At 33.8% G+C, this 12462-nt stretch overlaps 3 protein-coding genes across 3 annotated transcripts; all 3 read right to left on the minus strand.

Annotated features, from left to right (window-relative positions):
- Positions 1–319: 319 nt before the first annotated feature.
- Positions 320–1327, minus strand: LOC141679412 (replication protein A 70 kDa DNA-binding subunit E-like). The gene is made up of 4 exons (XM_074485914.1): positions 1178–1327; positions 802–1081; positions 613–712; positions 320–521 (listed from the first exon to the last, which is right to left on the minus strand). The coding sequence occupies exons 1-4, from the start codon at positions 1325–1327 to the stop codon at positions 320–322; spliced, it is 732 nt and encodes a 243-aa protein (XP_074342015.1).
- Positions 1328–6114: 4787 nt separating this feature from the next.
- LOC141679413 (uncharacterized) lies at positions 6115–6648 on the minus strand. Its single transcript, XM_074485915.1, has one exon. It carries the CDS (start codon positions 6646–6648, stop codon positions 6115–6117), a length of 534 nt encoding a protein of 177 aa, XP_074342016.1.
- Positions 6649–8924: 2276 nt separating this feature from the next.
- Positions 8925–9690, minus strand: LOC141679414 (uncharacterized). The gene is made up of 2 exons (XM_074485916.1): positions 9042–9690; positions 8925–8938 (listed from the first exon to the last, which is right to left on the minus strand). The coding sequence occupies exons 1-2, from the start codon at positions 9688–9690 to the stop codon at positions 8925–8927; spliced, it is 663 nt and encodes a 220-aa protein (XP_074342017.1).
- Positions 9691–12462: the final 2772 nt, after the last annotated feature.

Below are 12462 nucleotides of genomic sequence, written 5' to 3' on the forward strand. Positions count from 1 at the left end.
AGAAATAAGTTATCAGTACTATATCTTACCTCAGTTTGATCTACTCCAATATTTTTAATGCCTTGTACTGTCAAAATTTTGGGAAAAGGGATGCTCGGTGCTGCAAGATTTGTTCTTGCAAATGATGATTTAGATAACCTAAAAAGAAAATACTCATTTTAGATTTAACACTTTTAAATATTACATAACATGTTGTCAATGAACTTTGATAAAAGCACTACATTCTTCTCATTTCAGTCACACTGTGATGCTTGATGTTGAGGTAGAAATTTATAGCTACAGCATTAGAGAGGTCTACTTCATCTACAACAGTAGGAATTCATAAAAATATTGATGAATCATGATTAAAACTATCATAAAGACATGCATCCAAGTTAAGACACTTATATCTCAAAATACCTGACCACTTTTTCACTCTAGCACATCCAATAATGATGATAATAGGATAATCAATCTCTTGTTTGAGAACATCATCAAAGTATTTGGCAAAGTCATCCCAAAAGGTTACTTTTATAGTGTTACTGTAATAAGAAACATATTCAAAACAAAATTCAGTGGTAGTTAAAGAAAACTACTTGGGTACTATATTCTTGCAAATATATGAAACCAAACCTTCTGTCGGTAATTTTGAATTTAATCTGTTGTTGTATGGCTCCATGTTTATTTGGGATTCTTGCCAATGGTTTAGGTTTTTCCATCACCCCAATAACATCTTAAAACAAACAACATTATATAATTTGAAGTTATATACTTTATAATTTGGCATAAATAGAAAAAATGGCAATTATTTAGATAACATACCAGTAAGATATCGGTTTTGACTTGCTTGTGAATCTAGATCAGCAAGGTCAAACAGATCAAAAACATATTTCTCAATGTTTACCATTTTCTCTTCTAAAGCTGTAATTTTGGTTTGAGAATCAAGTACAATTTGAATGTCCTTCCTAAGAGGTCTGAAAATGTCCTCAGGCCTGTACTCTTTAACTGTAAAATTCTCAAATAGGTAGACTCTTCCAATTTCTAAAATAGGCTCCAACTGATCAACGTCTTTACCAGCTACAAAACCATGAATTCTTGCACGCTACAGGAAGAAAGAAAAGGAGAAAAAAACATAAATAAGACTACAATATCAGTGTTGAAACTTTAGTAAAAAAGTAACAAAAGTTTGCAGGCTTACTTTGCCATCCACAAGTAGAAGATTAAAGCTTTTGAATGGCTCTTTAGTGCGTGTGTAACCTCTCCACAAATTCATTACCCTGCCTGCAACCTTCCAATCATATTTACCCTTCCTTAAATCTTTGAAACTATCATACTTCCTAGCAGACATTTTATAAAATTATGTGACTAAAACTTGATAGAAAGGTTTGGGTAAAAGGACACAGGAATCCCACTTATATAGAACTCTTGGATTAAATAGTGTAGTATGACATCCTTTAATGATAGTTTCCAGGTAGGTGTATGTAAATATATGGGGTATTTAATTTTCAAATTAATCAAGCAATGTAGTTGAGAACCTCCTAGTGCAGCTCTGTTCATTGTTTGATGTTACAGAGGAAGTAGTGATTATTAAGGTAACTTTGCTCTGAACATACTACTGTGTTCACTAAATATAAAGGCTGACAATAAATAAATATATATCAACAAACCAATTGTATCCTAATCATTAACTTCAAACAGAACACTTTTAAAGCAAAAGTAGGAAGTGTCTGTGACAATATTTAAACATTCAATATTACAATTGATGAGAATCCCAAAAGTTGTGCAAAAAATAAGTTCAAACATTCAGAATTTGACACAAAAAAGTCTATAGATTTTAAAATTGTGCCACAAGGGAGTAACTTCAATATCTTATACTTTCGAAAAACATGCAGAATACTTAATCAGACCTGTAATATTGAAAAAGTATTGCAAAATTATGAACAAATTTACACAACTGTAATATAGTTAAAGATATTGATAAACTTCAAAAAGTGTAACTGCTTTAAGTGTTACCTCTTTCTTAATGTTTTTCCACCTACCAACAGGAACATTTTCATCCAATTCATAAGATACAACTTCATTTTATTTTCTTGCTTTGATTTTGTTTGAGGACTTCTCAGTAGGAGGACTATCAGCGCTTCGCTTAGAAAGGAGATCAATTCCCTACAAATAGTATTATGGTTAGATACCATTATGCAGTAATGCCGAATGCAACATATATAGTATTTTTTTACATAAAATACAGTAATTCACATTACCATAGTGACTGAATCGGCATTACTGGTAATGTCCACTATGTCACCAGGAGTGTGATTTCCTAACATTTCAACTGGTTCATCAAGTGCATAGACAGTATAGACAGAGCAGGATTTCTTTATATTTTTTTCTCAATCAAGAGCGTTACAATGTAATCACGATTCTCAAATGCTTTCAACATAGGAGGAAAGTTTATCCCATCTCCTAACTTTGTACACACCATAAACAGGTGTAAGAAAAATTATTTAACAGCTTGTTAAAAGAAATGTGGAACATAACTTATCTTACTTGATTGTCATCATTCTCAATATCAAAGACATCTTTTCCAGTAAGCTGATAAATTTCTTCATCAGGAAAAACCATTGCAATAACACCAATAACATCTTTACAAACAACAGCAAGTCTAAATCTAAACAAACACAGAAATAAATCATTAGATTTAGTGTTAAAGATATTTCATTGTTGATCTTCAAATATGTCAATACCTTTTATCAGGACAAGGGATATTCCGTTTACATGTTTCACACTTACAACTTTTAGCAACAATGTTTACCTCGTCACCATAGGTGGTACAGAAATTGTCATACCAATTGTTTTTTTCCTCCACTTTTTTCACATTAACTTGGCACCTCACCTTCTTCTGCATAAGATATTAAAATGTTAACTAGCATAGGTACAGCGTAGGTAATTTGAATATTTACGCTTTCCTGATTCTTAATTAAACGGGTAATTACCAACTAACCTGAATGTACTCTTCAGTGAACTTTTTAATTTCTGCAATGGTGTAAAGTTTATTATCAATGACCTCTTCTGCTTCCATAGTTTCGACTATTACTGGGGGGTCAGCAAGCCTGAAATTTAAAATGATTTGCACATTTAGTACATTTCATGGAAGACTAAAGACTAAAAATACGTATAAGTTCTAAATTAAAGAAAGTTAGATCCTTTTCTTTAACAGAGGCACACTGTAGTGATCATGATTAAGATAGAACTGAGTGGCGGGATAGTTGTTCAAACAGTTCTCTCCTGAGGAATAAGTTATGTGAAAGAACATCATGATTTTAGTAATAATTGAATGTGCCAAGTAATAAAATTCATCACCAAAAAAAACAAATGTGTATAATAATTTACACACCATCAAATAGATTCACTTTTGCACTTGATATGATGATTATTACTTGCTCTTCTTTCATTTGTTTCAGCTCTTTTTCAAACTCAACAGCTAATGTATTGAAAAAGGTAACATTTAGATCAGACCTGTATAAAAGGTTGTGACGTAAACACATTAAAGATATCAGCAGTATACAATGTTCTTGGCAAGCAAATTTTCACAAAATTAATTTACCTTCCATCACTTATTCGGAATTTGATATGGGACTTGCTCGGGTCATCTTTCGATAACACAGATTCAACATCGATGTTTTGAATAACACCAACAACATCTATTAAAAATTAAAGGTAAGCAATTAAACTTTTTAGTTAGGCGAAACGGTAAACATGATAATCAACTAATTTATACCTATTAAGAACCTGGAATCTTTCAAAAATGTGGCCACTTCATCAAAATCAAAAAAATCAAAAGCATAAGGCGCAATGCGGGTAACATTGTCTAATTCAGGCTCCATTACGGTATAATTGTCAAAATATATATGCTTCTCATTTCTGATTGCCCTATTCTTCACAATAGCTTCGTAAGTTCTCACATGAAAATTTGAAATACTAAAACTCTTCCCTTCTTTCAAATCATCTTGGAAAAGCGGTGCAATTTTAGAACTAACAAAGGCATGAATCCGACAGTTCTACATGGAGAGAAAAAAATATTTCACTATAAACAGCATAAAAAAAGAGAATGGCAATTAAATACAAATTTACTTTGAAAAGGTAAATTCAACTACCAAATGGCTTTAAAGACATCAAAAGTTATATTTCTAGACATGTCCAAAGTAAATGTTAATTTCAGTATAATAAATGTTGCTGAATCATCAATGAAGATAACATTCAGACCACGAAATTCCATAGTTGCCCTAGTAATACCCTCCCAAATAGCTTGAGCTCTAACACATATGGTCCATTCAGTCTTTTCACATCCAAGATTTTGCAGCTTCTCATACTTATTAAACAACATTTTTTATACAAACCTGTATTGATGGAGATAGGATAATGAGATTATGAAGTTAAATTTTATTTTTATAAACATATGAAATGACATTCAAAAGAGAATGATGTAGAACAATGATGCTTACCTTGATAAATCGTCAAGATAGGAACGGTTCTCTTCAATAATGTGTCTAAACCCTGAAAACTTATCTTGATGTGTGGTGTAGAATGCTTTGTAAAAATTGTCTTGGTATATTTATCAGATAAACATCTAATTTGTCCAAACTGACAGGGCATACGTAATGCAAGCATCATGGTTTTACAAATTGTTTGACTTCAAGAAGATATAATTGAATTATGATGACTTGTCTATATCAATGTTGCCTCAAAACAGCTGTAGACTTGGGCTCTATTTTACATAAAGGTATCTGGTAGCTATCAGATTTTAACATATTATCTAAAATTAAAGACAAAAATATTATTACATATGGGTAGTTCAAATAAATTCTAACGTTACCGGTTTTAAGGTTCCATTCGAAATATAAAGGATATGGACATGTTTAGTCATATTACAACGACAATGATTACACCAAAAATATAATAACAATAGAATTTGTTCCCTTACATGGTAAACGAATTCAAATGTTTCGTTATAAATTAAAAGATTTCAGGAAATTAACCGTAAATCTAAACTTGAGGTACATTATAGAAAACTTCTTTGTACACTACATTCTGAGTAACATTTGTAGGAGTTCCACTACTTGAATCAATGAAAATTTTAAGCCCTTTGGGAGAAGTCACTCGGCTAACAGCAACGTAGAATTGACCATGGGTAAACACCGACTTCGAAAGAAACAATCCAACTGTTTCAAGCGACTAACCTTGTGCTTTATTAATTGTCATGGAGTAGCAAATTTGTAAAGGCATCTGTTTTCTAATGAGTCTGAATGGAAGAGTAATTTCAGTTGGACATAACTCCATTCGAGGGATAAAATGTCTTGTGCCAACAAAGGCACCGCATATAACTTCACATTGTACACAGTGTTTCAAGCATTGGGTCACCATCATCCGCGTCCCGTTGCAAAGGCCAAGTGTCTGATTCAAGTTTCTCATAAGCATAACTGCAACTCCAACCTTTAGTTTCAATTCATGAGGAGGAAGTCCTGGAATGTTGTATGAATTAAGATATTCCGGTGGAAAAGCAAAACTAAGATCAGATTGGCTACCAACAAATTCTTCGGCCCTGTCAACGCTGAAATAGGTGACGGTCTCTCCAGGTATGGTATCCACAATAAGAGAATTTAGGCTGCCAACAGTTTGATTGGTGGGTGTTAAGATTGCTCTTTCACTCAAATATTTGGGACATTGGAACTTGGTCTGGAAATCAGGATATGTCCATTTGATCATATTCTCAACTGAATTTTGGATATCAGGATCGCAAAAATCAGCTGGAATGCTGATATCATATTCACAATATTCATCTGATCGATTAATGTGATTATCTATCTTACCATTACCAATATTAAGTACCCATTCTGCAAATAATTTCAACATTTGTCTTTCTTCTTCATCAACACCCTGGTTCAGCCTCATGTTCTGTTTCAAAACAAATATTTTAGCCAAATTCCACAACCTTGATCGAGTAATACATGCAGATACAATTTCACCACATGATCCATTGGTTATAACTGGTAAAATTTGACGAAAGTCCCCGCCTAGTAACACTGTGATACCTCCAAAAGGCTTGTTTGCATTATCTATATCCACTGATTTCATAATGTCTCATAAAGAACGATCGAGGCATTCAAAAGCATGCCTATGCTGCATAGGGGCTTCATCCCAGATTATAAGACTTGTGCATTTGATAAGAGCACCAATGTCGGAATCATGATGGATGGCACATGAAGAATAATCATCCAACACAATTGGAATTTTAAAACGCGAGTGTGTCGTCCGTCCTCCGGGCATTAAAGTCGCTGCAATACCGGATGATGCAACCGGCAATACTATCTTTCCCAGAGATCTTAACTTGTAAATTATTGTTTTCCAAACATAGGTCTTGCCACATCCACCGCTGCCATAAATAAAAAACAAACCTCCTTGCTTGTTCTGAACAGCTTCGACAACGGCATTGTACACTTCTAGTTGTTCAGGGTTGCAGTTAGGAAACAGCTTGTTAAACTCTTTCTCCATTTCCAATATGTTGTAACTTGTTTCATCATCAACCAAATTGCTTGTTCCACTATGAAGATAGCTTAATGGTGTTTGAGGGAGCTGGGTGAACTGCTTCAATGACTTGCCAATAGATCTCAACATCTTGTTAATTTTTGTAATAAGAGTCAAAAACAAATAGCATGATTTTATATAACTTTAATTTGTTTCGCAGGGTGAAATTCATCGATATATGACATTAGTAAGAACAAAAAAGATCCAGCATTATCTAATAAACTGTAATACTATATATCAAATACATGACAATCTTCAAGATAAGGTAGAATCTATAAAGCAAATCAAGTTCTGGACTATATCATTTAGACCAAGACATGAGCATACAGACTCCATAAACAAATGAAATAAGTTCTAAAATGTAAATAACAATGGGAGGTTCTCATACATAATGAAATATGACATTACTAAAAAAGTACTTTATTTATAAGTTAAACAAACTAACCTGCCAATGCATAATACTGAAGTTGTTGGTCGCTTAGATCAACATTTAGCTTCCCTGTTTCAGAACGTCTGCGTAGTACAAAACCATCAACCATGTGTTTCCAATGTTTTTCCCAGAGATTCTTCAGATCAGTCACTTGATAGTTAACAATAATGTATACAAAAAGCTCTCTTATTTGAGGAGGGAATCCACTCTTTGAACATTTTTCAATCAATTCATTGTAGTCGTCTAACAATCCAAGCTTCATACATGCCTCTTTGAAAGTTGGGTATACTACACCATCAACCTTTTTGAGAGCATTGAAAGATTTTGGCCCTTTAATTTTTGTTAGTAACAATCTTAGATACCAAATCTCTCTGGAGCTGTGATGTGTATACATAAGTCGGCCAATTTGTTTACCACGCTTCCTCAATGTCCATACATGATCTGAATCATTCCACACATAATATTGAGGAATCTCATCATAAAAGTACTATCTCGCATTTGGATCATCAATATTTAATTTGAAGAAAGCTTTCAATTGACTCATCTTAAATTTTTCACGTTCCACGACTTTTTGTAAATCATCATCTTCTCGGAAAGTGCAACTCTTGTCACCAGGGAGATGAAATGGTAGTCTGTGTATTGACACAGACCGATAATGTATATCAAAGCCGAAAATTCAATAAGCAGCCTCGGCACCACAGATATACCTTCCATCAAAATAAGACTAAATTTCATCTATCGGCTTGTCCTCATCCAAGTTTGATCTAGAATTCTTTGTAGAAACCTCAACTGTCGCTCGATCATGGCCTTTAAGGCAGTACTTAAATAAGTACTTCAAACTACGTGCGTGGCAACAAATTTCTATGTTCATGTGACATTGGTATTTTACCAGCAGATCCCAGTTGTAGGGTACAACCCACTGGTTGTCAAGAGCATGATTGTTTTTTCACAACAGTAATTTTAGTATCACGCCGCTTGTACACAGGAAATCCAGATTGATCAAAAAATGTGCTAGGACAATACCTACATTAAATACACAATGTTTCATTCAAAAATCTGTGTACAAATCAGACATTATATTACATGAAAATTAAAAATGCATCATAACAAAAATGTAATTTTATGTAGTTCTTACTTTTTTAGAAAGCTTTTACTGCATTTGGAATCCTTCATGCAAGGAGATGTTTTCCTACGGGAACCACAAGGCCCATGGATCATAAAAGATTTTACTGCGGCATACCCAACAGGATCCTTAACCGGGTCAGATATCTCAGCAGATACAAAGCTGTCAATATTGTCATTTAATTTTCTTTTGGAATCAGAATCAAGCCAAATCAACATGTGAATATGCGGCAGTCCTCTCTTCTGAAATTCGACTACATACATAACTGCCAAAAAAATTAAAACAATTTATATATAGACAAAATAGTTCATCCAAGTATAAGAAACAATGGTTCTTCTTTATATCTTCTATTAAATTAAAAAACTCACTTGATATACAAACTCCAAAATACTGCTTCTTCTTTATATCTTCAACAATCTGATCTACTTTGAGCTTAAAAACCCGTGCAATTATATTAGGAGAATCAACAGCTAGACAACCAGAATGCAGTTTCATCATTTGTTGAATTTCATCCCACACGGGATTTGTGGTCATTGTCAAAAAAATGTTGGGGTGCCTAATATAACGACAAACGGCAAGCGCATCTTGAAAATTCTGCTTCATGTATCGCTTGGAACCAAGAAAGCTAGCAGGTAAAATAAATCCTTTGCCAACATTAGAGGTATTATCTTACCCGTTACGTAACGTTTTCTGCATATTGCTGTATAAATCATTTCACAGCGTGGTCTGGTGAGTACGGAACCACCAAAGACGGGACTGCTCAATGGCAGAAAAGGCATCTACAATATACTGGTGGAAAAGTCTTCCACCTAATCAGGGAGTGTTTCCTGCACAAAATCAAGAACAAAAATGATTTAAATTAACACAAATCTGTAGAATAGCTAGCTAGAACTGTCCAACTACATATGTGCATTGTAAATTTAAAATTACCTTCGTTAAGCCGGCATTGTAACTTGTAAGAGTAGAACTCCTTCATTGTAATTCTCTTACGCTTCTTTCCAGCATACTTAGAGGTATTTACATAAGAAATATCATCATGATATTCGTCCTCACCAGTAGGAAACAACAACGGGTATTGTAAAGCCATTAGTTTAGGATGAATGTCTGATATACGCTGTAGACCATCTGCTTTGCTTTCAATAATTATGTCTCGTTCACCGCAGGTGTCTTCTAAATCTCCAACCATTATTGCACCAACTTCATTGGATGGACCTATGAAATTTTCACGACCAGTTACGGAGCGACATACTTTCATAACAATCTTAAGATCTTGCATTGGCTGCTCTTTAAACCTGTCACGGGCCATCCGAAAGTATTTGACCAATTCATTTGTCTTGTCTAACATGCCCAGCAAACCTTTCACAATTTCTTCTTCAATTAATTTCCCATCTTTAACATTAACCCAACGCAGCCTGTTCTCAACCTCATTTTCAGTATCGTATATGTATAATTGATAGAACTTGGGGTCTCCACTATCATCAGGGATAAGAGAACCAAATAAATGATGGTTTTGACCATTTAGACGGTAAACATAAGGGGAGGAACCATTATTAATTGAGTGGTCAACTTTGCCGCCCATTGATGTAAAGGCGAACATCGTATTATACAAACGAATCTGGTTCTTGAAAAGTCTACTTTTGACAGGATGATTGTATATTTACATTAGATAAGAAGGGGTTGGAGGTGTTTTTGGCAAACTGATCTGACCTTTGGAACAACATAGGGAGAACTCTGGTTTACCATGCTTCACATTTTTATTGACACATTCTTCTTTCCATATTACAGCGTTGCATTTCTCACATAATACATTAGGTGGTCCAAGAGAGCAGTAACCTGGAATGACTATACCACAAAAAAATGCACCATTTAACATAGACATTATCTTAAAAACTTGAAGTGAAACACAGTAATATTTAGAATACCATTGTCTTCATCACATCCATTGAAGTCATAATCAAAACCTACAAAAAAGAAAGTTAGAAAGCAGAAAATAAAGGATATTAATAAATACATGAGAAAATTACCATCTTCATTAAACAGATCATCGCCACCGTCTTCAAGAAAAGTTGCAATCGATGAATGTTCTGTTTAACAATTTGGCACTCATAACTTAATAAACTAATACTCAGGATTAAATTTACAATATTCCCAAAATTATGTTACATTATCTGCTCACCTATACAATCGTCCACGTTTAAGCTCTTAGGATGAAATAGTTGGGAACTTGATTCTAACACAACTTCAGGTCGAACTCTTCTCCTATACTTCTTCCTTACAGTAGGAGCTGTTACTTATGAAGTATAAAAATTAGGAACCATGATTCTTGATAATGTAAGTTGAACTACATTTAATTCTGAGTTAAGATCAAGTCTGTAATACCTTTATCTTCAGAAATTCTTGAACTTGTGTCTGCACCTTTTAAAGGCAACTCCTTTTCAGTACTGAACACTGAATCAAATCTAGTGTCAGTAATACATGTAGGAGTTACATATGAACTTTCTTTTACAGAAGTGAGAGATGCAGTTACGGACTGGGAAATTCTTTTTTCTGTTAATGGATTAACAACAGTGGTAGTCCCTACAAAAACAAAATGTTATACATGTCGGGAAACACATAACATATCATTTACTTCTATAAGTTGAGGTACCTCTATGATCAGTCATTTCATTAGAAATGTTTCGGAGAGGTTGTCTTGCAGCTCCTAACATCCATATAGGAGTTTTAGATAATATGGCGTGACAAAACTTCCCTTTCATACTATTATTTGAAGGGGTGGTAAAACATCCAGAAGAACCAAATGTAGTGCTTGTTGTTAGGTCGACAATTGGATTCAATGTGTTACTTTTACTTACTACAAATAAACAAAAACAGATGCACAATACACAAATAGTGTAATAGTTTTAGTATGGAAATCAAGTTAGTGTATGTCACCTTCAATTTCTGTAAGACTGCTGGAATCATTAGGAACTGGAACACATGGTCTACTGCATGATTGTTGAGGAGCAATATTTTCACCAACTTGACCTACAACATTATAAAATAGGTAATCAGGAAACAACATTTAATATAGCAATCCATTGAATGACTACTGCACAATTAATACACAGAGAGTTCACTACACAATCAACTATTGAATGTAGTAGATGGTATATGACACATTAATGAACACCTACATATATACTGAACAGGTCTCAAAACAATCCACTTACAGGACACATTAATGCTCCACTACATATTAATGAACAGTTCTCAAAAAGATAACATCAACAAATCAAAATACATGAATTTTTATACCTAAAAAGGTGTAATACCAATACCTGCGGGATAAACTTTTTCATTATGAGGAGTAGTTAAAGCATTCCCCTTCTTAATTTCATAGGGTTGCCCCGTGATTCTTACTATGCTGCCTACAATAACATTATGTAGATTTGGGTATGTAAATAAATTACAAAACAAAAAAGATTGCATTCATTGACATACCAGTTTGATGTTCTCTCCCAATAGTAGATGAGGGTTGTACATAATCCTTGTTCATCACATCTCCAACTCTAAATCTTTCAATCCTGGATTTGCTTCCTACACATAACACAACATAAACTCATGAACACAAATAAGCAAAAAATAGAAATTATGAGAGAGGTACACAATCAATCAATACAAAATAAAATACCTGTATCAGATTTGAAGGATGTGAAATTATCGAGTTTCAGGTGATTATAATTTATCTGCAAAGAAATCAATAAAATAATGAGAACAAAACATTAATAAAATCGAAATATTGAAAGCAATGAACAATGTAAAGAATCGAAATCTGATACAATCGATAAAAAACTTTCACCTCCTTCATCTCAAAAAACAAAAATTAGTGAGACCGAGAGGATAGAGCTAGAATATTGGTAAAGTTATTTGGTATTCAAATTTCAAAATTTGGGCTTGATTATCTTCACTTATCAGGACAAAATAGATGAATAAGGTAGTTTGTGGGAATAAGAGGTATACCTGGAGATGGTAAACAACAGAGAAAGGGGAGGTCTGACCAACATCTTTGGAGACATGCATGAATTGTGGTATACTACACAGAGGGTTTCAAAGTCTTCAAGCGTCTGGTCTATCCTAAAATAGGAAAGGGAAGCCATACTCAGCTGGCTTGTTTTGTCTCGTTCAGGAATTGTGGAGTATACCACTTTTGTAAAGCATGAATTGTAATTAATGCATTTGGATAGTAGTTTATACAAAATAATAAAAACAGTTTGAATAGTACTGATAATTTGGCATCAAGATAGAATTGAATGGCAAGGTTGGTAATTAGTTTTCAAGTCCTGGGGTAGCTCATGTAAAAAGGGCTTGTATA

The sequence above is a fragment of the Apium graveolens genome, chromosome 8 (assembly GCF_009905375.1).
Source record: "Apium graveolens cultivar Ventura chromosome 8, ASM990537v1, whole genome shotgun sequence".
In the NCBI taxonomy this organism is placed as follows: domain Eukaryota; kingdom Viridiplantae; phylum Streptophyta; class Magnoliopsida; order Apiales; family Apiaceae; genus Apium; species Apium graveolens.

Bases quoted from the DNA above. Each gene is read 5' to 3' on its own strand.
- LOC141679412 (XM_074485914.1), bottom strand. From the start codon at position 1,327: ATGTCTGCTAGGAAGTATGATAGTTTCAAAGATTTAAGGAAGGGTAAA. The intron at 1,082-1,177 runs GTAAGCCTGCAA...TTCTTCCTGTAG, and splicing joins TTCTACTTGTGGATGGCAAA to CGTGCAAGAATTCATGGTTT. The intron at 713-801 runs GTATGTTATCTA...GTTTGTTTTAAG, and splicing joins TCAAAACCGATATCTTACTG to ATGTTATTGGGGTGATGGAA.
- LOC141679413 (XM_074485915.1), bottom strand. From the start codon at position 6,648: ATGTTGAGATCTATTGGCAAGTCATTGAAGCAGTTCACCCAGCTCCCT.
- LOC141679414 (XM_074485916.1), bottom strand. From the start codon at position 9,690: ATGGGCGGCAAAGTTGACCACTCAATTAATAATGGTTCCTCCCCTTAT.